Below are 25,211 nucleotides of genomic sequence, written 5' to 3' on the forward strand. Positions count from 1 at the left end.
AGAAATACATGTATTTATGTGTGTCGTTGGACAAAACCCAATCCCTTTGGGAAGAGAATTAAATGGCATAATAGAGACTCTCAAAAAAACGTGAAGGGAGAGAGATTTTCCTCACATGCACCATAATGGCTCCCATGGGGCTCAAACAAACAAACAAAAAAAGGTGTAACTGGCAAAAAGTCACACAAACAGTCCCCAGGGACTCTGAGAAATCTGCACAGCACATCATTCCCTGTACACAGGTAAATAGCTAGAAGTAAGTAGCAGAAATGTGGTTGGGCTTCATTGTTATTCTCAGTGGCTTGACCAGATAAATGGAATCCCTCAGCATTTCAAAATAAAAACCCGGGAAAAACATTGGAAGAAGGAATATGTGTCTTTGTTGTAATCTAAAAACCTTCCCTCATTCCGCTTTGGTAAAGATCAAGAATGAACCAGCACCAGTGCTCTCTGAATGGGGACCAGTGGCTTGAGAAAAACCCCAGGGTCAAAAAGTATAACATTTTTTAGACACTGGTATATCTTCAAAGACTTTGACAACATAAACAACAAATGATATAGGAAAAACAGATGTCAAGTATTTTTTAAAAATGATTTACAGAATAGTTCGAATATGAATAAGTTTTGGGGATACTTAACCAATTTTTGTAGCTTATTTTATTTTTTATATATGTTTAAGTATGCTATATGAAGAAAAATTGTGTCTAAATCTAAAAGAGCTTTTTCCAATATGTAATAAATACCCATAGATGATAACAAAGTGATAAAAAACTCTAAGTAGTCTACTTTGTTGTAGCGCATGAAATATTAATGTGTCTTACAATGGAAGGCATCTTAGAATCAATGAAATATTGTGTTTAAATTGCTTAAGCTCAAGGACCATATCTATTCATCTTATTCTGTATCTTTTCCACCAGTTTAGTGTTATATTTTGACTGAGTATACATTATAAATGTTATTATTGTGATAAAATGTAATGGTATTAAAATTGTCAAATGATTATTTTGGTTTCTTATTGGGTGAGAACTTTGGAGAGTCTTCTTTTAAATTGTGTATATATCTGAAAACTCTATTCTTAAACTTTTTAGAATATCTAAGGTTTTTTAGAGACTCTCTGACCAGTTAATAGTATTTTTTTGGTTTAAAAAAATACACCAATTTTTTTTTTTTTTTTTTAGGTTTTTAGTACTTCCTTGTGGCGTTTAATCAAAAAAGCTCAGCTAACAAAACCTCCTTCAAACTTTAAATTTGCATTCCGTGCTATGGTTTTGGACATGGATCCACTTGATTCCTCCTCAGAAGATGCTCCTTCGGGTAATGATTAGTTTTAGACATTTATTTGACAAAGGAAATTCTAGGCTTATACAAGAGAAATAATATGAGAACAATGTATTCAAAATATATGTGGAGTAGCTAGAACAGTCTACACCTATAATTGTAGAGTTCAAGCTGTGCTCCGGGAAGCTTACAGAGTTCCGAGGCTCTCACGTGTGTCCCCTGCCCCACATATATCCAGGGTTTCTCTGTTTTATTTGTCCTTGACTTTAAAAAGTATGAAACTCAGAAATATATACAGTATGATTTGAGGAATTCTGGTAAGTTCTTCTGATCCAAGTAATAGTCCTTTCCTCCCCTCCCAATTCTCTATTTCTACCATGTCTGCATTTTCTTTTAATTTTGAAAGAAACCTCTTGCTACTTTCACAGGAGAATCAATCATAGTTCACTAAGGTGTCAGTATTTAGTGTGTCACCTTCTCCAGAATGTTTACTTTCTAAAACAGAATCATGTAGAGAGGACAACGTTAAATATAATGACAAATCTATGGTTGTGGCCTTTCACATGTAAGGAGGATTTAGTTGTTAAGGGCATTGAAGATTGGGGGAAGGGGTTAAATATAACTTTCAGTACAAAGTTTGTTTTTCTCTTTCCAGCAGAATGGGTAGATGTTAAATATTGTGTGCCAGTAAGCGATGAAGAAGAACTAACCGCAGCAGCAATTAAAATCCAAGCCATGTGGAGAGGGGCTTACATCAGACTGCTTATGAAAGCTAGAACACCAGGTGTGATTTTTCCCATCGCTTGTAAAGTGAACTTGCCTGTAGATACATGAAATTTGTATATTAATGAGAAGTATTTTAGAGTCATCTTACTTTACGGATAGGCTAGTTATTTTAACTTCCATAAATACTGAAATTCCTTGAGGGGAAGGTGCATTGTCAGCCCCCTCACCCTCTTGTTCCCAGAATTTAGCACAGTGCCTGGCACAGAGTAAGCACACAACAAATGCTTGCTGCAAGAATGCGTGAATGAATGAATGAATGAATGAACAAATGAATGGAAGAATGAATAAATTGAATGAAGGCGCTTCCATGTGTGCCCACAGTGACATATATTTAGAAGGCATAAAATGCATTTTAAGCATTATTAGTATATTAATTACATCAAATATATTTATGCATATAAAATAAACTATTTTTGTGAAAAAGTTTAACACTGTACGGTAAAACACTGCAGAGGCAAAAATTTATTTATTTTCATTCCACAATTTTTGTTTACATGCTCATAGGAGAACCTTATCTCTAGTAGAAATCTTTGAGTATATTGAAATATTTTGTTGTAAGAAATGTCTCTACTTAAAACATTAATGAGAATCATCAAAATGTTTACCTAAGCTGTGAAAGCAACACATACAGAAATGTAAAACAACCTAAGTACATTGCTCAGTTTTGTGATAAAAATATTACTGTTGCCTGATTTTTATATTTTTCTATTATAAAAAATAATTATAAATGTATCACATTTTTGGAGGCAAAAATTTGAGTAACTTAAAAATGTTTTAATAATATTTGCATGTCTTTCACTCAGCATACATTTATTGAATATTTCTTGTACGTACAGTGCTCTTCTAGATTCTGGCCTTATAGAAATCAGTAACACTGACAAGGTTTCTCACCTGATGAATCTTGTGTTTTAGTTGTGGTAGGCATACAGGAGACAAGTAAATATATTAAGGTATTAATTGCAGATACTGGGAAGTCCTTTGAAGAAATTAATATAGGATAATTAGAAAAAAGTTGTCAGTTTCTGACATTAAATTTGAACCATTTATGGATTTACATTTTTCTTGCCAAATCATTTACTCTTAAGCCATTTGTGGATTAGGCTTTAGATTGAACTTTACTATAATCCTATTAGCCACTATTTTTTAGAAAAAGTGGATGGATTATTTCTTCTGACATAAGCACTTTCATAAGGAATTTTTGGTGTGAGAAAAAGATCTGATGTAAACTCACTAATGAGTATTTCAATTAGATCAAAGAACAATGTAATTTTTAAACTAAAAATAAAAGGAAAGGCATAAAATGGTGAGCAAAGCTCTCAACTAGAGGGATATAACTTTATGTTTTACACATGATTTTGCTGCTAATTAAGCCTCTGACTGTAGTACCACCTGATTCATGACTTTCAGCTTCTTCTATAAAAAGAGAGCTTTGAACAAAATATTTTTTTGACATCTTACAGATTTTATGTTATTTTTTATTGTTATTTTTAGACACAAAGGAAAATATCAGTGTTGCAGATACTCTTCAAAAAGTTTGGACTGTATTAGAAATTAATATAGAACAGTATGCAGTTTCTCTATTAAGGTAAAGTAATACAATGATATTTCTTTTTTCTTTAAAAAGTTTTTCAATTATAGTTAACATACAATATTATATTAGTTTCAGGTGTACAACACAGTGATGAGACATTCATATAATTTATGAAGTGATCCCCCATATAAGCCTAGTACCCATCTGACATCCTACATAGTTATTAGAATATAATTGACTATATTCCTTATGCTGTACTTTACATCCCCATTATTTTGTAACTACTCATTTGTACTTCTTCATATCTTCCCCCTTTTCACCCACCCCTTCAACTCCCAATCTGTCAATCATCAGTTTGTTCTCTCTGCCTATGAGTTCATTTTCTGTTTTGGTGGTTTGCTCATTTTGGTTGTTTTTAGATTCTACAGATAGGTAAAATCACAGGGTGCTCGTCTTTATCTGACTCATTAGTGCAGTATCTTGGTGTCCTTCAAGTTCCGGCTCCAATGCTACGGGAGATTAATTATCCTTCCTCACTGCAGTTAGAAACATGCTACTGTTTCTGAACTTCCATGATATTGTATCTGAAACACCTTTATGGTACTTACTACTTTTTTGCTTGTCTTAATTGAACTTATCTAAAATTCTAAGCAGAAACATATGAGAGATTCGTGAAGTTTTACGGTACTCGGGAGACAGAAGTTAGAGTCGAGGGCCTTCCAGGGGGAGGAGCTCCAGCAAACAAAGTTGTCAGTGAAATCTCTGGAGGGCAACACTGTAGAAACAGAACAAATCAGAACTGTACTGAGCTTTAGGAAAACTACATTATAGCCACAAGCCAGGCTCAAGACAGGATAATCTGACCAAAAGTAAGTGATATGAGGGATTTTCACTCATATAAAATATAATTTCACTCATAACTTATGAATATATATTTTATATATTATACACATATATAGTCTGTCCAGAAAATATCCATCCATGTACTATGGAATATAGAGACATTTACTGAAGAATATACAAGATGGAAACATTGTACACAGGACAATGACATTTCAGTCCTCTTCAAAGTAAGCATCTTGGGACCTCAAACAGTTCTCCCAGCACCTCTTCCACTGTTGAGAACACTGTAAAATCTGTTGTTGGAATCACCGTCAGCTGCCCCATCATATTTTCCTGAATCTCATCGATGGTCTGAAACCTTTTCTTTTCAAAGGTAATTTTAGTTTTGGGAAAAGCCAGAAGCCTCAGGCCACCTAATCTGGGCTATAGGGGGACTGAATCAATTCAGTGATTTGATGTTTTGCCAAAAATCTCTGCATGAGACATGATGCACGAGTGGGCGTATTGTTGTGATGAAGCTGCCAATCACTCATTGCATCATCCCCGAAAGCCTTCTGAGTCATCTGAATAGTTTCTGTGGAGGAATATTCAAACTTACCACAAAATTTGATGCAGATCCATTACTCTACTCACTCAGTCATTTTGAATGCAACAGCCATACAGTACACATGCTCACTCAATGGCATCTACTGACCCCATTGACTAGTACAGTGAAATTGTCATTGTTCACACATGTTCATACCAGTCCACTTTCCTTGGTTGCCAGGTTACATCGATGCCACACAAACCATTCTCATTATATTAACAATGGGTGGGCTTTTTTCCGAACAGACCTCATATAAGCTAATGAGTGAAATAGAATCAGGGGCATAGAACTTTGGAATAGATTGACAGCTATAAGACAAGCAGGGGTGGTAAGCAGGGGACTGTTTAAAAGATGGTGAAGGGATTAGTCAAAGAATATATATATGAAGGACCCATGGACATGGACAATGGTCCTTCATGGTGTGGGGACTGACTATGGAAGTTGGGGGGCGGGTTGGGTGGAGGGGGGCAAAGGGAGAAAAAGTAGGAAACTGCAATAACATAAACAATAAAATATTAAAATTAAAAAAAAACAGACTGACCAACAAAAACATCTAAAACTTCAAAAAAAGATAAATTAAGGTAATATAAGAAATGTACTTAGCACAATGCTGCATATTGAGCTAATGCTATTATAAATTCTATATATTGAATATTAGCTATTTTAAATATTGTTAATATTAATACTACTATTAATACAGTATAAGGGACTTGGAGGTTCAGGAGCCTAGCCTTTCATTCTTAAATCATAAGGGACAGAACTTCCCCAAGTCTATTCTGGGCAAGGCTCAGTTTACCAATATGACTTTCTCTCTGTCTTAGGATGCCAAGTCAAAACAATATCTTTCAAGTCTGTCAGGGATATCTCTCTGGGTCATTCAAGATATTCCACATGTTACGACAAGAACCCTGTAGTCATTAGGATTTCCTGAGATACATAGAAAATGGCAGAAACTGGCAGGAGCCATGATTGGGCCAGCGCCCGCAATGGATGAGAGGGTTCTGCATTGTCAGACCAGGAACGTTCTAGTTCCTCTTTAGGGTGATCGGGTTATCTATCATCCAAACTAAGACACTTTCACAGACAGAGGGAGCCCTATTAATAATTGTGCCAGCACTATGAGCACAAACCAGGACTGTCCCAGGCAAACCAGGGTATGTATTTTCAGTCTTTGTTCTTGGTAATACTTTAAAAAGCTTAAAACTCTTCCAAAAATAAAGGTATCAATTTCCTCTCACCACCCAAGCAATGACATGTGGAACATATGAATACTATCCTCCACGAGAATCTCCATGGTTGTGTCCCACTGCCAGTACAATTAAACCACCTAGAAGCTAGGAGCACCCCGAGCTCTCCCCAGACCTCTGCCTAACAGGGAACCATTTCTATGGTCTTTATCGCTTCCATCCTAGCTAACACCAGAGACATATAAAAGACCCTGGATTCCTGGTGCTAGATCCAGTTCCTGGCAAAGTGGTAAGAACAGGACCCAGAAAATCCCTCATATCACGTTCATTATGTTCTGGAATATGCCACAGCCTTCCAGGGGGGCAAACCTGGAGAAGCTTCAGCCCATGATTCTTTACCCAGTTGCATGCACCTCCCTCTCATGCAACAGAAACCATGTAAAAGGGAAATTCTGCATTCTTCCCTTATTCAAGGCCTTAGTTTTTGTTTTTTTAATCTATTATTCCCAATCCATTCCTTTCTCATATTGATTTCTCCATGTTAACTCCCAGACTCTCATGGCTGCCCCCTAGTTTCACTGCTAGCTTGCCTGCTTCTAGTTTTCCCCTTTATACCTTGAAATTTGGTACTGATTTTCCACCTACAGACATGGTTACTTCTTGGATCATGAATTAGGTTCTCCCTTGACTGAGAACTTCAGATAACTTTGTGCCCCTTTGGGAGACATTTTCCACAGTTGACCTGGAGTGGTCTCCCTACCTTGGTGTCGTATACCATGATCCCCACACCCCCCCTTTGAACAAGGACGCAGTCCAGTCAACCATGAACTGTCAAATTCTATGCTAATTTTTGCCAATTTCTTTTTTCTCTAAACAGAATATAGTTTGACAGTTGCTTTTGCTGTTGGTACTTAAATTATTTTTACATTTCTAGACTGATGTTTAAAAGCAAGTGCAAGTCTATTGAATCTTATCCATGCTATCAAGATGAAGAAACTAAGATTGCTTTTGCTGACTATACTGTAACTTATGCAGACCAGCCACCCAATAGTTGGTTCATAGTCTTCAGGTGAGGCTGTCTATATTCGTAAGGGATATCTCCCTTAAATGGCATCAATAGCTATATATGTAGGATTGTATTCATGATAGTAGTAAATGTATAGTAAATGCATAAACTTTTAGGTTGCTTTCTCAACTTGGTTAAAGTGTCTTCTATATCTGCTATGCATAAATGAGATAGCACAGAAGTGTTTACATATGTTTTCTTAAACTATGAACAATCTGAAGTTAATTATTATAACTTTTTATGAGTATGATAGCCATAATAAAAATTGATGTGCTCTCAGTATAGAAAGAAATCATTTAATTTCTGAGCAACAGCATACTAGGCAGAATTCACAAATTACTTACAAAATTGGATTTCTTAAAGGGTTTGCATTTATATTACAAAATAATATGTTAATCATAATTTTAAAGGAAAACAATAGGTGTACCTTATAGTTATTTGGATCTTTAAACTTACTATGTTTTTATTTCTTAGCATCAAACCCAATTTCAAATTTTATGTATGGTTCATGTCAAGGGAAAGTTCATGCTTTTGTAATTACAGAGAAACATTTTTGGTTCATCAAGATATGATTTTGGTTCCCAAAGTATATACTACACTCCCGATCTGTATCCTCCATGTTGTTAATAATGACACAATGGAACAAGTGCCAAAGGTGTTCCAAAAAGTGGTGCCTTATCTTTATACCAAGAATAAGGTAGGTATAAAATTTATTCACCCTGCATGATAGAATGGCAGTGTACTTTGTAGGGGTTTTATGAGGAAGTAGAGAAAAGATGCCTTCAATCCACTCACTAGAGGAGTAAGATCATGTGTGGTCCTGTTCTGCAGAAGTTCCATTTAGTTGACAGCAGGAGGTACTCAATGTGAGTGCTAGGATTTTTGCCTCTCAGCCCTCTTCTTTCTTATTTCCAAAGAGAATAAGAAAAAGAAAGCAATAGAAATTTTCATCATTGAAATCATAAAATCACACAAACCCCTAAAATGAAAATGGAGCTACAGAGCTCATTTCATCCTGTCTCTATAAAGTCATCTGGTTGTCTCAGTTTCCCGCTAGGTTTTTATTCTATTCCTAAGTATTTCAGAAGACTGATTATATAACCATTCAGCACCTGCCACCCCATCTTTTTAAGGCTACAGATTCCTTCCAAGGATAGTAGCACTTGTCACATTACTGCTGCTGAGTGGTAGACCCTGCCGTTCACTAAAATCATGTTCCCTCTCTATTTATTTGAATCTCATCTTTGTATTTTTGGTCATTTCTTCTGATAGAGAAACATGACAGAAACAGTGTATACATGCACTGGTAACCAGGTGGCCTATTTCACCTGCAAGCTTCCATTTTTTAGCTGTATGGCTGTAAACTTCATTTTTGAGTTGTGGTTGTAATTGACTTCTGAGGTTTACATCAGTCTATGATTCTATGCATTATTTTGTACAAATTAAGACATACCTATCTAGTGAGTACTGATTTATAGAAAAATAAAACAGTTTAATGACTCTATAAAAAATCTAATAGCTCTTTTGAATTGTTTCAGGGATTTCTAAAATAAGACTTTATTTTTTAGAGCAGTTTGAGGTTCACAGAAAAATTGACACCTAGATTTCTTTTAAATAGAAACACTTATTTGATTTGTAATTCGAAGTAAAAAATGGCAAAGGTCCAGATGGAAAAGACGGTTTCATTCAAGGGGAGACTATCAAGGTCATAGTTGTCAGCAAGTTCTAGAAATGAGCTCTTTGTTCTACTGGATAAGTAAACTAATATTAGCCACTGACACTGATTTGGTAGGGACCATTTGAGTTGAACCAAAAAAGAATCTGATACTTATTTCCATCTAGCATACTTTGTCTATTTGGGTTTGGTTTGGTTTGGGTTTGGTTTATGAACTCCAGTAAAGACCTTTCTTCTGAGACTATGGGTGAATTTGGGGGGTAGCTCTAAACAATGCATTATCAGCCAACATACAGGCCATTCTATTTCCTTTTAACTATAATTTTTACATTGCAAATTCAGGATTGCAACAAACATAGCCCCATCCTGTCTCTAGTAACTCACCTCTTCTGTCTTCTCATTTTTAGCTCATTTTAGGGAAAAATATTAGAAAATGGGGAGGAGAATGACTAGAAGAGTAGCTTCTGTGTTCCCTTCATGGCATGCCTTCCCTTCCTTAGTGATTCCTGCCTTTGAGTATTTCACCAGATTATCTGTGTTCCTCCCATATTGTGGTTTCCAGTATTGAATGCAGCCTCAAAAGAAAATTTGGACCCACCTAAATGTAAGGAATATCATTATTCCATTGTTTTGTAGCTCATGATGACATTAGCATTTGGCACATGCAAGGTATTTATTTTGACATTTGGTCAACATTTTTCAATGTGTGCCCACAGAACTAGAGTTCTTCATGATATTAATTTGTCTTATAAAAAACCACAGTGCTCTAAACTTTAAAAAAACAGTATTAAACAGTTTCATTCAGAATTGTTTGTTGTATTTTTTCATAATATTTCAAAAACTGTGATTTAGAAACCCATTTATGAAGTTTCTCAAAATAATAATACTCTTATTATTTTACCAATTTTACTCAAGAGACTTAAAATAATTTGAAATAAGCCAGGCCTCCCTTAAAATCCTATCACTGGCTTAACATTAGATTTTCACTTACTGATATCTGTTCTACCAATTTATAACTCTTCTTTTCCCTCTCAAAATTATTCTCTGACTCTAGACAAACAGAAGAGTCATGTGACTCTCATTTGTTTCTTTAATGCATTAGTACACAAGTAGCAATGCATCTGTACATTAGTTTGCAGATAAAAATACTTTTGTATACATAATTTATCTTCTTTTTTTCTTGCTCTACACATATCAAAATGTCTTTATTAGTATTGCAATTCTCATCTCATTATGAGTATTAACATTCTAGTTAATATTCCTAGACATTTATTGCAATGTCATAAATGTATTCTGTCTTGTGTAATTCATTTCTGGAAATCTTAACACATCAGAGAGCTTCCTTGCATCTGATAGCGACTGGAATACAAATTTATCTTTTTCTTTCTTATTAGAAATGTCTGGGATTATAAACTCAGAATTACTTTGAGCTCTTGTGTCTCATTATAATATTATGCCTCTTTTTATCTCATTACCATCTCTTGCTTCACCTCCTCTTTGGCCAGAGAGTCAATTATGTTGAACCAAGCTATAACACACTATGATGTTATCATTTACCAGGTTCCCTAGCTGCTTCCTTTCTCCAGCCTAAAGAGCTCATGTCCAGGCTCCCAACTGGGTTTCTTGTGGAATCAGATCTGCTATGAATTTGATAGCTTTATCTGCTAATTGTTATCCCAAAGGAACTACATTTTTATAAACCCTTCTGCTTTTCTCGTCTTGTATTTAGAACAATTATTCCGAGAAGACAGGGACAACAAGTAGGAAGCTACTGGGCTCTTTTATAGCTAGGGGGCCACACAAATCAAAGTATTAAGAGTTATCCTTTTTCTCTACAGACATGTAAGATGGTTCTTTCTAAGAGTGATTACAAAAAATAATGCTAGTGATTTGATGTTTATCAAAACATCTTGAGATATTTTTGTATATTGAGATAATAACGTGTGTTAGTATTGAAAAACCTCACACTGTACATTGAGGAGGTTAGCAGCAATGTAACTGAGTTCCATGTAATTCTGTTTCCCTATAGAAAGGATACACATTTGTGGCTGAAGCATATACTGCTGACTCATACGTACCATCCTCACGATGGAAACTGCGTCTCATTGGTTCTTATAATCCACTCCCAAGCCTCTCCCGAGATTTCCCATGCAACACCTTTGCCATAAAAGAAATCAGAGATTACTATATACCCAATGACAAGAAAATTTTATTCAGGTATGAATATATGACAGAAGGTAGAATAATTCTTTTTAAAATATTATTTTATTACATTTTTACATATTAATATCATATAAAAAATAATAAATTTTATAGCCAAATCCTGAGTCATTTGGAATTTCCATGTTTAAACTCTTGAAAACAATGTATAGAGTAATTTGATTGTATAAATGTTACACAACATATCAAACCTATGTGGTTGCGTATATAATGGTGATTGTATTATCTTAATATCATTTGACTTTTAATAAGCATCTTTCATGACACCCTTTCCTTTCAGTACCTCCTCGTTGTTCTGCTGCTTTTATTAGTGGGCTTCTCCTTATCGGCCAACTACCTTCCTGCCATGCTTACCTAAATACTTTCCACAAAAAGCCTCATGAGGGACTCCACTCTCTTACTAATCAGTCCTTTTGATTCCTATTCAGACTTGCTTCTCATGTATACGCCCTCCTATTCTCAATGCCCCTCTGTTGCTTCAGAACCTCATTATATTTGTCTGTAGAAATGCGGTTTTCTGGAATTCATGACTCCATTGTATTCCCCCTTTTTTACTCTCTCTCTCTCTCCCTTTCTCTACTAGAGTACTAACCTTTCTAACACACATTCCAAAATGTGATTTCCTTCTTTAAAACCTTTGACATTGACTAAAGAATAAGATCCAAACCACAAGGTGTGTGGTATTTAACACCTTTCCCCAGCCACCAAACACAAAGCGCCCTCTCTCGATGCAACTAAGCAGCATCTCCCGATGTTTACGCCACGCAATTCACTCTGCCCGCCTCTCTTGTCCAGGGACAGCCAGCCAGTCTTCATTTCCCGCCTCGTGCAATGCATCTCTGTTAATGATGATTTTCAACTGTCAAATCCTCTGTGCTTAAACTTCCAAATATAATTAGTTGCTTCTGGTCATTTCTTATAGCCCTTTCTTCTTTGTGAAAATATACCAAATTTTAGCTGGTTAATTTCACAACAACCTCTATGAGAATGAACATATATTGATGTCAGAAAATCATGCCTCCTCAATATACAAAGTAGTACAGTACCTGTTATTAAATGAGTTCTTAGGCTACTTATCATCTTTTGTAAATATATAACATTTGACACAGAAAATTTGGAAAAAAGGTATAAAGTATTATTAAGGAAATAAAAGTAACCCATAATCAAACAACCTAGAAACAATTGTTATTAGTATTCTGTTGTAGTTTCTTAGAATGCTTTTTTTTCTCGTCACAGTTTAACATTATTAAAGCTTTGTAATCTGACCTTTTTACTTAGCATCATGGCATGAACATTTTCCAATGACATTGACATCTTTGAACTTTTTTCTTGATTGCTTAGTAATCATTTATATGGCTATAAAATAATTTACTGGGTCATTGGTTATTCCTCATTGTTACCAATTTTTGTTTTTTCTATAATATTAATAAAGATGTGATGGATATATTTTATTGTAAATATTAAATTCCTGATTATCTAAGGGTTTACTATATTAAAGAGATTATGTTCTTTAAAAACTTCATACATATTGGTGAATTAATTTTCAAAAAGAGAATCTAGGTCTTTGACAATAATAAACAATAATTGTATTTTAGCTGATTTTCCCTGTAATTCTTATTTTTTATACTTTTAAACTTTCCTTTAAAAGGCATAATACTTTTTTTAATTTATAAAATATCCTTTATTTAACCTAAGGAACACAGTCAAGCAGTCGGTTTTATAAAACACTTTTTAAAAGACATGATCAGTGCTGTGACCCGGCTTCCAGCCCCGTGTCCGCGGGGAGCGGCAGAAGCTGCCAGCCAGGGTCCTGCTGGGGACCGACCCTACTGCGCCGGCGGCGTCTGGCGGGAACTGGAGGCGTCGGAATCGCTCTCTGTCCAGTTACAATAAAAAATAATTGTTTTGAGGTTTACAAAGAGCAGAATTTAGCATTTATACTGCTGATAGTTGACCTAAAGTTACTTAAAATATATTCCTTCCAGGAAGTATTATGTACTAAGTATAAATGTTTTAAAGGAAGTAATCTTTGGTACTTATTGTTTAGGGGATTGAACATAAGGAAAAATTCTTGGGATATACCATGTACATAGCTCTGTAATTTAATTTTATTGCTGATTATTGTTATAAAAATGTAATAAAATGTAACATAATGCGTTAAAAGTATAATGAAGTGTAGCACAATACATTTTTATAACAAAAATATAATAAAATGGCCCTGGCTGGTGTGGCTCAGTAGACTGAGCTCCAATCTGTGAACTGGAAGGTCGCATGTTTGATTCCCAGTCAGGGCACATAAGCATGGCTTACCGGCCAGGTCCCCCGTTGGAGAGATGTGAGAGGCAACCGGATCGATCTTGCACATGTTTCTCTCCCTCTCTTTCTCCTTCTCTTCCCATCTTTAAAAAAAAAAAGAAAAGAAAAAAGAAAAATATTTTTTAGTTAATAAAATGTAACATAATACATTAAAATGTAATGAAATGTAACAAAATACATTTTTATAATAAAAATAATAAGCAATAAAATTTAATCACAGAGCTATATACACAATGTATCCCAAAAATTTTTACTTATGTTTATGCTTGTTTAAATATTTTACATGTAGGTAGAAGTTTGGAGGCAATACTGAAAGAAAACACAAAAGAAAGCCAATCTTAGGGGTGAAGGATTCTCTTTCATCTGTCTGCTTCTTGTAATATATTTACATATTGCCTATTAGAAAGAAAGAAAAAGAAGGAATGAAGAAAGGAAACATAGCAGTAACTGAAAATAACAATTGCAATAAAATATTTTAACTACTAGGATAGGCAACCATTCTATGCCATAGCAGGGTTACTAATAGACTAAGAGGTTATATTTAACCTAATGTCTATGTTACTCCTGGAAGTTGGTCCTAAAGCTGGCAAGCTGAAGAGGGGAGGTGAGGAGGAAACTGCCTGACTAGCTTTTGGGAAAGTTCGTAAATTAAAAGGCAACTGGGCTTTTCAGGGAACTAAAGATACTTCGTTTTGTCTGCCAAATGGAGTTCCAGGCTGCCACAGCAAGGGGTCAGGCTGGAGAGGTTGGCAGATACCTTCCTAAAGGCTTCATAAGCCAAGAGATTTATTTATACCTCACCTTAGAGGCAGTGAGGCACTCTGAAGGATTTTTTTAAAAAAAAAACAGCATTAATCTACTTGTGTTAAAACGTTATGTCTGCAAAGCGTGAATTGAAAAAACTTCATTACTTCTGAGGGTTAGGAATCCAACGTAGGTTGTTGTTTTGTTTTGTTTCGAAGGGGATACAATTTAACCCATAACAATTACTGACTGTGGGTCTAGATCGAAGAGAAAGGATTTTAAGATATCAGGGAAGTAAAAATGACAGACTTGGTTTATTGGGGCTCCTGGGATTTGACATGGGGAACTGTTGAACAATAAAGGTCCTTTACATAGATAAAAGGAAGAGGACCCCATTTGCAGGTTGGGCAATAGGAAGACAATGTATTCATTTCTAGGGGTGAAATACAGCAGGCCAGTGAAAACATCCAAATGACACTGCCTGGGAGTTGGGTTGGAGACTCAGATTTGGAATCACTATCCTGTTCCTGCCCATGGAAGTGCCCAGGAAAATCTGTACAGTGAGTCAGGTCCAGGACAGAATATTAAGATTCTCCGGTATTTATGGGAATACCAATGGGAGAGAAGCCTAAATACACACACACACACACATACACATATGTGTGTGTGTGTGTGTGTGTGTATCCCCCAAAATGGAGGTACAACAGTTGTCATGATGATAGGGGAAAAGTTTTTAAAGAGAGGGGGAAATGAGGGTTGATTCAGCCTTGTTAAAGTCTTCTGAAATGTCAAAGAGCACGAGAACCAGGAGTTTCCATAGCACGATGACAAGCTGCTGGAAACTGTGTCAAGAGCATGTTTAACACCTCAGTTGTGGGCAGAGTGAAGCGCTGTGTGTGACTGGAAAATGGAAGCAGACAGGTCTCTGTAACAGGGGCGTCCAACCTGTGGCCTGCGGGCTGCATGCAGCTCAGGATGGCTATGAATGCAGCCCAACACAAAATCATAAATTTACTTAAACCATTATGAGGTTTTTTGTGATTACATGTCACACTGTATTTAATGTGTGGCCCAGAACAACTCTGTTTCTTCCAGTGTGGCCCAGAGACACCAAAAGGTTGGACACCCCTGCTAAATGGTGAGCTGGAAGGAGTGAAATAGAGCCCAGGCTAGATGGCAGGGTTGGTTGAAGATTTTCTGGTTGGATTTTGTCTTGTTTGTATCTGTTGTTTTTTAAGACTTTTTAAAATTTTATTTATTTTTAGAGAGAGGAGAAGAGAGGGAGAAAAGCATCAATGTGTGATTGCTCTCATGTGCCCCCTACGGGGGACCTGGCCTACAACCTAGGCATGTGCCCTAGACTGGGAGTCGAACTTGTGACCCTTTGATTCTCAGGCTGGCACTCAGTCCACTGAGCCACACCAGCCAGGGCATTTAACTCTTTTTAAGATGGATGAGACTGCATATGGACAAAAACCAACAACAAGGAGGAATAAGGGAAGGTGGATTAAGCTATAGGAGAGGACGCTTAGAAATGCTAATTTTTAAGAGAAATTGAAAGTTGGTAGGACCCTGAACATTTGCAAAGATTCAACAAAAATAGGGCGGGGGGAATCCAAAACACAAAAATGTCTTCGATTGCATTAAGGGAGGATCTGAGATGGAGTTAGACTGCCAGTTCCAGTTTTTTTGCAGGAGGTTCCCAACCTGCATGGGGAAGGCTGACAGTGCAGGCATGGGTACTACTTTTGGTTTCCCTGTATTTTGAGAACCACAGATAACGTTTTTAACAGTAAAGCCCTGAGGGGTACTGCTTTTACTAGTTGTAGTCTTTGTCTGCAGAGGGGATGAACGTAATGGAAAGGTGTAGTGTGGTAGTAGTTTGCAGATCAGTCAAATTTTGTGAGTGCTTAGCATATCTAAACAAAAAGTTACATTTTTCTCTTTGAGATTTAATGATAATAAATGTCCTATACTCATTTCATTTTACTGTAGCTTATTGGGAATTTTGCCAAAATGTGCAATAGCATTAATATTTCCAAGATTTTACTCAACTTTACAAAGTGGTTTTACTTTTAGATTATCATATCAGCAAGTGTTAGTTTCCTTTACTGATTTGAGGGAAAAGCCAATGCACTTGCTTATAAACTTCAGTGTTTTTCTTTATAGGTATTCAGTCAAAGTTGCATTCCAGCATCCTGTTACAATTCAAGTGCGCACATCTAAGCCAGATGCATTCGTCAAGCTACAGATCCTAGAAAATGAAGAAGTTGCCGTCAGCGCCACTGGGAAAGGCCAAGCTATAATCCCAGCATTTTACTTCTTGGGGAATGGAAAAGCGCTGAGCTCCCAGTGTAAGTATGACTTTTTAAAATTGGTCATTTAGATTTATAAATGCATGTTGATGTTTATGTGACTGATTTTTAAAATGTTTTCTTTAAGATAAAATAGCAAGTAAACCGTTAAATCTGTAAAGCTTAATATTATAGTAAAATATTTTAAAAACTACTACATTTTTGTGTCAAATGAGATCAATAGATTTTTACAATTGTACTTTAAAAACTTTCTTATCATGTGAACCTTTTTACATTTCTGAATGAAAAAGAATATTTTAGTGTTATGCAAGAATATTTTCCTTTTTAATTTCCTAGTTATTATTTTTAGAATATATTCTATTAAAATTAACAAAACTTCAGTGTTATTACTTTCAATGTAATAGTCACAGGAGCTATTAACTAATAAAATAAAATTATTTCTGAAATAATGGATAACAATAATACTGTAGACATATATTCAGTTATTCTAGTAACTTGATTCTAACTGTAAAAATAACATCTGTTGCCCCAGCTGGGGTGGCTCAGTGTATTGAGCACTGGCCCATGAACCAAAGGGTTGCTGGTTCGATTCCCAGTGTAGGGCACAGGCCTGGGTTGCAGGCCAGGTCCCCAGCAGGGGGCACGTGAGATGCAACCACAGATTAGTGTTTCTCTCTCTCTCTTTCTCCCTCTCTTCCCCTCTTTAAAATAAATAAAATCTTAAAAAAAAATAACACCTGTTCAATGTAGAACATTTGGAAAAATAGAAAATTACAAACAAAACATGAATTCCCTTATAATCATGCTACTCAGAAAGAGTACTGTTAATATTTTAGCTTGTATGCTTCTATTTTTCATTTTTGCATTTACATTTTAAACAAAACTGGGATTTTTACTTTTTTTGATCTTTGGTATTTCTTAGAACTATAATTTTTGCTTATTTGTGGCATTATGTGAGACTTCCAAACCAGGGACATAAGAGCAAATATGACATACTTCCTTTTCTTAAGTAAGAAAGCTTACAACAAGTACCATTGTGTATTATGTTTGTTGTTCAAGTCTAATAACTGCCCTTTGTAAAATTTAAGGAAAAAATTTTAGTGGTAGCTAGAATTTTAATATGCAATGGGTTTGGAACTTTATTAATCACTTTTTGTGGTTTACAAAAATTATCAAATTGTATCCTTTTAAATTTTATACATTAATTCTTAATTTGGAATCATTCTTGGGTAAAACCTGTTGGTTATAATGTTTTAATATATTCCAATGACTAAAATATACTATCTTATATAATTTGTTGGATAGATGGATCTCTCCATTGTTTTTTCCTGTGTGTGCACCAAACACTACTCTTTACAGTTTCTCTAGTTAGAATTATGACAAATTCTTGAAATTAATTTGGAAACTTTGTAATTTGGAAGCCTTTAAAGACTAAAGAAATCATCTGTTTTTAAAAAAAGTTTATTAATTTGACTTCAAAACTAAGTCCGATGTTATCAGGGGATAAACTTTAATTATCCTTTTAATAATTTCAAAGGTTTTTTTTTTTTTTTACTATATGCATTTGTACTTAAAACTGACAGTTTTATATAGTATTTTAAATGCATCTGCAAGACTCTTTTAACCTTTTAAGATTTCTTCTGAATATATTTGCATAATAATTTTTAAATACTAAAATACTATTATAGTAAGTTTCTTTAAAACCAGAATTTTGCCAAGAAGCCAGTGATGTTTTTTATATCATTAAAAGAAAAAAATTGACTTGTCCTTTTGAGTGTCTTCTGATGGTATATAACTAAATAACACAATCAGCAATAACCATGCATTTCACACATTTTTACTTAAATGTAGTATTTTTTTCTATACAGCCAGCAAGCAAATTCTTTTAGTTCATACTTCATCCAAAAAAGAGCAAGAATCGTCTGCCAAGAAGAAATCTGTCCAGGGAAGTCAGAAATCCACTAAGGGCAGACCTGGAAGTGCATTAGTAGACAGTGGTCAGATGATTTTGGAAGAGGAAACTGCCAGTACACCCACGATAGAAGAAAATGCTAGCACACCTCAGCAGGTATATTCACATTGAGAAGAATTATTCAGTGGTACTGCTTCTACAAATCTCATATAAATTCTCTCCCTAAAAATTGTCAACATACAGGGGTGGGCAGTTGTGAGTATGTAAAACATAGAGTTAATAAAACTACTATAATAATCATAACTTGCATGTCTTTTTCCATACAAGCAACTGTAAGCCTACTTTTGCCCACCCCTCTATAATGTTCTGTATATGCAATACCATCAGTGCATAACCAGAACTGAAGAACTGGACATTTATTGAAAAGTTTCTCTACACCAAAATTTTAAAATATGCGGCAAATTCAATCTGTATATGTAGATGTAATTATCTTAACTTACATATGTGATTTACTTATGTTATAAAAGGACACATAAGTTTGAAAAGAGTCACATATTAATAAAAACTTATCTGTATGTCTTAAAGGAATAAAAAATGCATATAATTTAAAGCCACCAAAGAAAATGTGATGTATCTATTGAAAAATAAAGAAGTTAAGAAAATGAAATGGCAAAAATGAATCCTAATCTGACAGTAATACAATAAATACAAATGTATTTGCAACAATGAAAAATCAAATTCTAAAGTTATATAAAATCAGGATCCATGGAAGTTTAAAGTTGAACCAAAAGAGAGCTATGATAATATTTTAACATCTCAATACATAGAATTCAAGAGATATTCCATAAAAATAAAAGGAAGAATAAAACAAGTAATTATATTCATAATGAACATATAACCATCTAACTGTCAAGACTCAATAAATAAAAAGCAAAAACTATTAGAACTATAGAGAATAATTAATAAGTTAACAATTAATAGTTGAAGATTTTAACACACACACCTCTCAGAAACTGATAGATCAAGCTGAGAAACAGAATACTTATGATTGCTAGGATTTGAAAAATTTAGGTATATACATGCTTAATACTTTAGATATTTATATAAATATTTTACCTAATAAACAAGAAATAATTTTTTCATAGCAGACAGGAAACCTCAATAAAAAACAAACTATATTATATGGATCAGAACAAAATGCAATAATATAGAAATTAATAAACAACCTAAAATCTCATAAAAGTGGACACACAATAAAAGGTACTATATAAATTTTTAGTTAAAAAGAACAGAAAAGAATTCCTGAAATACAAAAAACTCAAAACAATAAAAAAGACTCCAAATCAAAATGGGTAAGTCACATCTAGGGTAGCATTCAGTGGAATGTTGACTTTTAAAGTAATTGATTAGAAAACATGAATGATAACAAAATGAACTAAGCTACAGAAACAAATATTAGAAAAAGAAAAAAATGTTAACTCAAAGAGAAAAGAAAAAACTTTAATAACATTGAGAACAAAATTTTTAAAGATTAATAAATCCTAATTTTTTTAAAGGATAATAAAGTAAACATGCTTCTTATAAGGCCAATTAAGAAATAAAATATTAAACACATCAAATATAGAGCAAAAAAAAATAGGCTAGAGGTATAGCTCGAAATGACAGATTTTTTTAAAAAAATTAAAGTATCATATACAACTCTATGCTAACAAATTTAAAACTTAAAAACACCCTGATACATTTCTATGAGAAAGGGAGGAATGGTGAATTTGCTTCACTAGGAAATAGAAAAAAATAATAATAATAGAAAAAGGAGAAAAAACCTGAAGTGATGATCGAAATCTTACCTTTCCAGAAAGCCATAGGTCCAGCTGGCTTTACAGGATAGCTCTAATAGAATTTCAAGGGTAAAGTTTTCTAGAAAACAGAAAAACAATACAAACTTTCTTATCTTTTCTCAGAGATTAATGTAACCCTAACTCAAAAGTGATGAAAGTAACAAAAGTAAAGTACATAAATTTTACTTATAAACATGGATGTAAAAATTATGAATACTAGTATATATCATGGCAGGTATTGGTTGAGGATGGGAGGGTACACTTTCATGAACTGTGGTGTTAGAGAATTTTAGAAAACATCTAATATTTTATTAAATTATGATTATATAATCCAGAACAAGTATGCATTTATTATATGCTTAAAATAACAAATTCTTAGGCAAATATAATGTTTATTATCACTAATTTTGCCTAATCATTATATTTTGTTTCTCAGGTTTACAAGTATATTATACAATGTTTGATATTGTATAACAGCTGGCCTCTCACAGAAAGTCAACAGATATTTGTTCAAGCACTAAAAGACATGGAGAAAAATGATAACAGAAGTATGTTACCCTAAATATTATTTATGGATGTAATATTTTATATAAATATTTAATAGTAAATTTATCATGCAATTGTATGTTACCAACTCAAAATGGGTTAGAGACATTATCATAAGACTAGAAACCAGAAAATCCCTGGAAGAAGACATAGGAGCCAAGCTCATTATTGGCTTTGGCAATAATTTTCTGGATGTGACACTGAAAGGAAAAGCAAAAATAAGCAAGAGGGATGACATCAAATGAAAAAGCTTTTGCACAGCAAAGGAAACCATCAATGAAATGAAAAAGCAACTCATGGAATGGGAAGAAATATTTGTGAATTATAGATCTGAGGAATAGTTAGTATCAAAATATAAAAAGAACTCATACAGCCCTGGTCAGTGGCTCAGCTGGTTGGAGTGTTATCCCCAACAGGTTGTGGGTAGGATCCCTGGTCAGGACACACCTAGGTTGTGGAACTGAGCCACCCAGCCAGGGACATTTTTCATAATCGTTGAACCAGTAGGATATCTAGTTTTACATCTTACTGATATATACGCTCCCAACACACGCAGATTCCCTACAAAGCTTTAGATACAAGAGTTAAACTATCTGATAATGAGTACATACTATGCGGTCAGCATTATGTTAGACGAAACTAGGAATTTAAATTGAAGTATATAATGATATTCCAGCCTTCGGAGAACTTGTAACTCATAAGAGAAAAGATTACCATACGGTATGCCATTAAAAATATGGAAGTTATTTTAATCTACATGTTAACAGTGTAAGGGAAGAGGACAGTACACACTTGCTGTGTGCTGGACGTGCTAGCAGGTGCTCACCTATGTAAACTTGACTATTTGAACATGGATATTTGAATGGAATCCAGTACACTTAAAAGGCATGCCTCAGACACTAAGACCTACGGATGGTAAGAAAAAAGAGCTCCAGAAATATCTAATGGAGCAGCTTGAGATTCCTTTTCATCTGACATTTGTTAACATTTGTTAAAAAACCAGGGTATACTAGGTTTGATCCTATTTTAAATGTTCTAAATTGATTACTTTAAGTCCTGTGACATGGTGTTAGTTTTTCCCTTGAACAGAGGAAACTTAAGGAATGTAATGAATCTGCCAAAGGTAACCTCTCCAGTGGCTGATCCAGGATTTACCTTTAAGGCATGTGATTATTTGACCAAAAGATGGCCCCTAGTACCATGCTTTTCAGCAGCTGGGGTTGTTGGCAGCAAAGCAAGCTGCCCCTTGTGAAAGCATGGTGCTTACACTCAGTACCTTTGCAGTCATGCAAGAAGATCTCTCCCAGTTTTGAAAGTACCCAATGACTGGCCCCAAGTATAAGAGAAGATCTATATTCTTTACAAGTACGATTTTTCTTACTAATGGGGTGACTTACAAGACTTTTTGAAAGGGAAAAACATGTCCTTTAAACTTGTATTTGAATGTTGATTCTACTCTTAACAGTTGGGAGAATTACATAAGCCCTCTGCACGTGCCCTACTGGGATCTTTCAGAAATAAAAGAGAAAGAAACATAATAGGGATTTAACAAGAAGCATTTGCTCCTCTGCCACTTAGGTACTTGGTTGTTAGAAAGAATCAACAAACATAAGGCAAAAGACCCTTGTGTTGGGAGAAGGTAACTATACCCACCTGAATGTAAACCAATGGTTTTCTAAATGTGGTCCCTGAACAGCAGCCTCAGCACCACCTGGAAACTCGTTGGAATGCAAATTTGGGGCTGCACCGTACCAAATCAGAAATGTGAAAGGTGGTACCCAGAAGTTTGTTTTTAACAAGCCCTTCCGTGATTTCAATGCAGGTTATTTGAGAGCCAGTCTTGTGAAGGAACATTCAGCTTCATCGAATTTTAAATCATTGGTATTCTTCCTTTTAGACTATCTTTTTGCAATACTTGTCTCCAACAAAAGGGAGAGTTGTATACATTTCTTAAAACAGTGTTTCTTCAACTATGGTCCACAGGCCACTTGAATCAGAATCACTTAAGGCAGTTTTTAAAGCCGTGCATTCCTGGGCCCATATCAGGCTAAGGGCGTCAAATCTCTAGAGTTAGGGCTTCAATATCTATATTTTATAGGCTTGCTGGGTGGCTCTTTTGTCTACTGAAATTGTGAATCACTGCATTACAGTAAGCATAGCATTACTGGTGACAGAGTTATGTGGCAGCACAAGGTGGAAAAAATGAGTTCTCCCCTGGTTTTTATGAGGTTTTTTTTAATACTGGCCATGGGTGAAGCTCTACAACAAACTCCTGCCTTTGCTAGTGTTGAGATCACTGGAGCCTGAATTTTAATGGGGAAGAAGCTGAGGTGCTCTGGTGAGCACTGAGACTGGAGGAAGCCCAGTTATTTCTTATTGGGCTTAGGACAATGATGAGCTGGTGCAGCACCGTCTTTATGAGGCAGCATCAGGAGACCGAGGTACATGGGCTCCCACTTTCATACAAGCAGGGTTTCTTTAATTGTGAAGTTTTGGGTTAACAAAGGATACGAAGAAAAGACAGAGAAAAATATGTCCTCTGCAGCCTCTTACCTTTATCCTGGTTTCCAATAAAACATGGTTTTACTGCCTGGGTTCTTATAAAAATGTGTGTTCTTCTTCTCTTGATTCATTTTCAGTGGCTCATCATCTCTACCATTATGCCTCATATCCTCCTCTCTTATAATACATAAGATTATTATAACCCTATTTTCTTTCTGTGCTCTCTCTCTCACTCTTTGGCTTTTCTGCTCACAAATTAAATCAGTCCTTTTTTTTTTTTTTAAGTTTTTTTCTATCCATCACACTCAAGAACTGAGCTACTTAGAATGGAATCTCACCTATATCCATGGAGTTTTTTGTAATTCTCTGCCTTTGTGACAAGGTCTCTCCAGGTTTTGTGAATTCTCCACCCTCTCAGAACTCTCTCCCAGACATGCAGGGCTAACTCAGAAGGTTCAAGTAGGAAAACAAATCCAGGAGAATAACAATTGAAATGGCAGCACAAGGGCTCCAAAAATTAGTTCGTCTATGAAAACAGCAAAAACCATGACAGAAATTATCAGAGTCAACTTTTTCAGAAGCCTGGAAATTAAAAAAACTTTATTCAAGAAAAACAGCTAAATCTCGTTCAGGCCAGTGTGTTGAATGGCATTTTAATGTGCCCCTGTCCCGTCCACTGGCCTCCAGCTCTGTAGCCTTGAAAACTAACGTTCTGCATTCCTGGTAAGGCTGGCAGCCGCCAAAAAGCATAGACTGGAATTGAATCCCTTTCAAAGCTCATTTCCAGAAAAACAAAGACTGAGAAAAATTGTCACTAACAATCCTGCCTTATGAGAAATACTAAAGAAAGCCCTTCAAGCTGAAATTAAACACACACACACACACACACACACACACACACACAGTAATAACTTGTATCCACATGAGGAAATAAAATGCACCATAAGAGCAATTTAAAAATACTTAGAGATTAATTTTAAAAATACCAGAACTTAGGAAATACAATGGCACAATGCTGAGGGAAATTTTTTGCTATAAATGCTTACATTTAAAAAGAAGAATAATCTCAAATCAGTAACTTAAACTTCTATCTTAAAAAATTAGAAAACTAGAAAAGGAAGAAGAAACTAGCTGAAAGCAGGCAGAACAAAGGTACTAATAAATATTAAAGCAGGGATGAATCAAGTCAATATTGTTCTGAAGACACTAACTGAGGCAATTAGGCAAGAAAATGAACTGAAAAACACCCACATTCAAAATTAATTAGATAGTAGTGATGGTTGCATAGTCATATGAATATTCCAGAACCCAATGATTTGTTTATACACTTCAATGGTGAGTTTATGGTATATGAATTATTTCTCAATTTTACAAAAAAGAGTCACAGATTTTTACAAAAGATCAATTTGTTTGCTTGTTTAAAAGAAGAAAGGAAAACCTAAACACCTTAGACTAACCACTTTTTCTTGAACTGCTCCCCTTGTTCCTTCATGGCATGATTTTATTGTTATATGACTCACTGGTTTCCATTCTCTGTCTCTCTAGCTCATGGAGAGAAACATGAGGAATCAATTCCCTTGGGAAGCCCAGATTCCCATGCTGTTAGCGAGGGGCCAAAATCCTCAGGAACATCCAAAACAACGAGGAAAGGCAAAGAGAAGCCTTCTGAGAGAGAAAAGACAGCCAAAGAGAAACAAGCACCTCGCGTTGAGCCTCAGGTGGGTGTGATACTTTTTCTTACTGGAGTCACTTAATAAATGTAGGTTCATTGGGTCCTTACTTGCCCATCTCTCTTGAAGACAAATGATGGAAGAAATGTCCACCTCCCTGTTGTCAGTAGCCACCTAGATAGCTTAAGAACATCCT

At 35.1% G+C, this 25,211-nt stretch overlaps 1 protein-coding gene across 1 annotated transcript in view; it reads left to right on the forward strand.

Annotated features, from left to right (window-relative positions):
* Positions 1 to 25,211, forward strand: part of ADGB (androglobin) — a 129,576-nt gene that overhangs the window by 84,212 nt on the left and 20,153 nt on the right. The window contains exons 21-30 of the mRNA XM_054570081.1: positions 1,179 to 1,314; positions 1,934 to 2,062; positions 3,556 to 3,649; positions 7,146 to 7,280; positions 7,821 to 7,974; positions 10,982 to 11,169; positions 16,402 to 16,586; positions 18,416 to 18,615; positions 20,734 to 20,845; positions 24,891 to 25,063. Coding sequence (XP_054426056.1) covers positions 1,179 to 1,314; positions 1,934 to 2,062; positions 3,556 to 3,649; positions 7,146 to 7,280; positions 7,821 to 7,974; positions 10,982 to 11,169; positions 16,402 to 16,586; positions 18,416 to 18,615; positions 20,734 to 20,845; positions 24,891 to 25,063 — 1,506 coding nt within the window. The remainder of the gene's footprint in view (positions 1 to 1,178; positions 1,315 to 1,933; positions 2,063 to 3,555; positions 3,650 to 7,145; positions 7,281 to 7,820; positions 7,975 to 10,981; positions 11,170 to 16,401; positions 16,587 to 18,415; positions 18,616 to 20,733; positions 20,846 to 24,890; positions 25,064 to 25,211) is intronic.

The sequence above is a fragment of the Pteronotus mesoamericanus genome, unplaced genomic scaffold, assembly GCF_021234165.1.
Source record: "Pteronotus mesoamericanus isolate MK-2021 breed Mesoamerican mustached bat unplaced genomic scaffold, CSHL_Meso_final contig_20, whole genome shotgun sequence".
Lineage (NCBI taxonomy): Eukaryota > Metazoa > Chordata > Mammalia > Chiroptera > Mormoopidae > Pteronotus > Pteronotus mesoamericanus.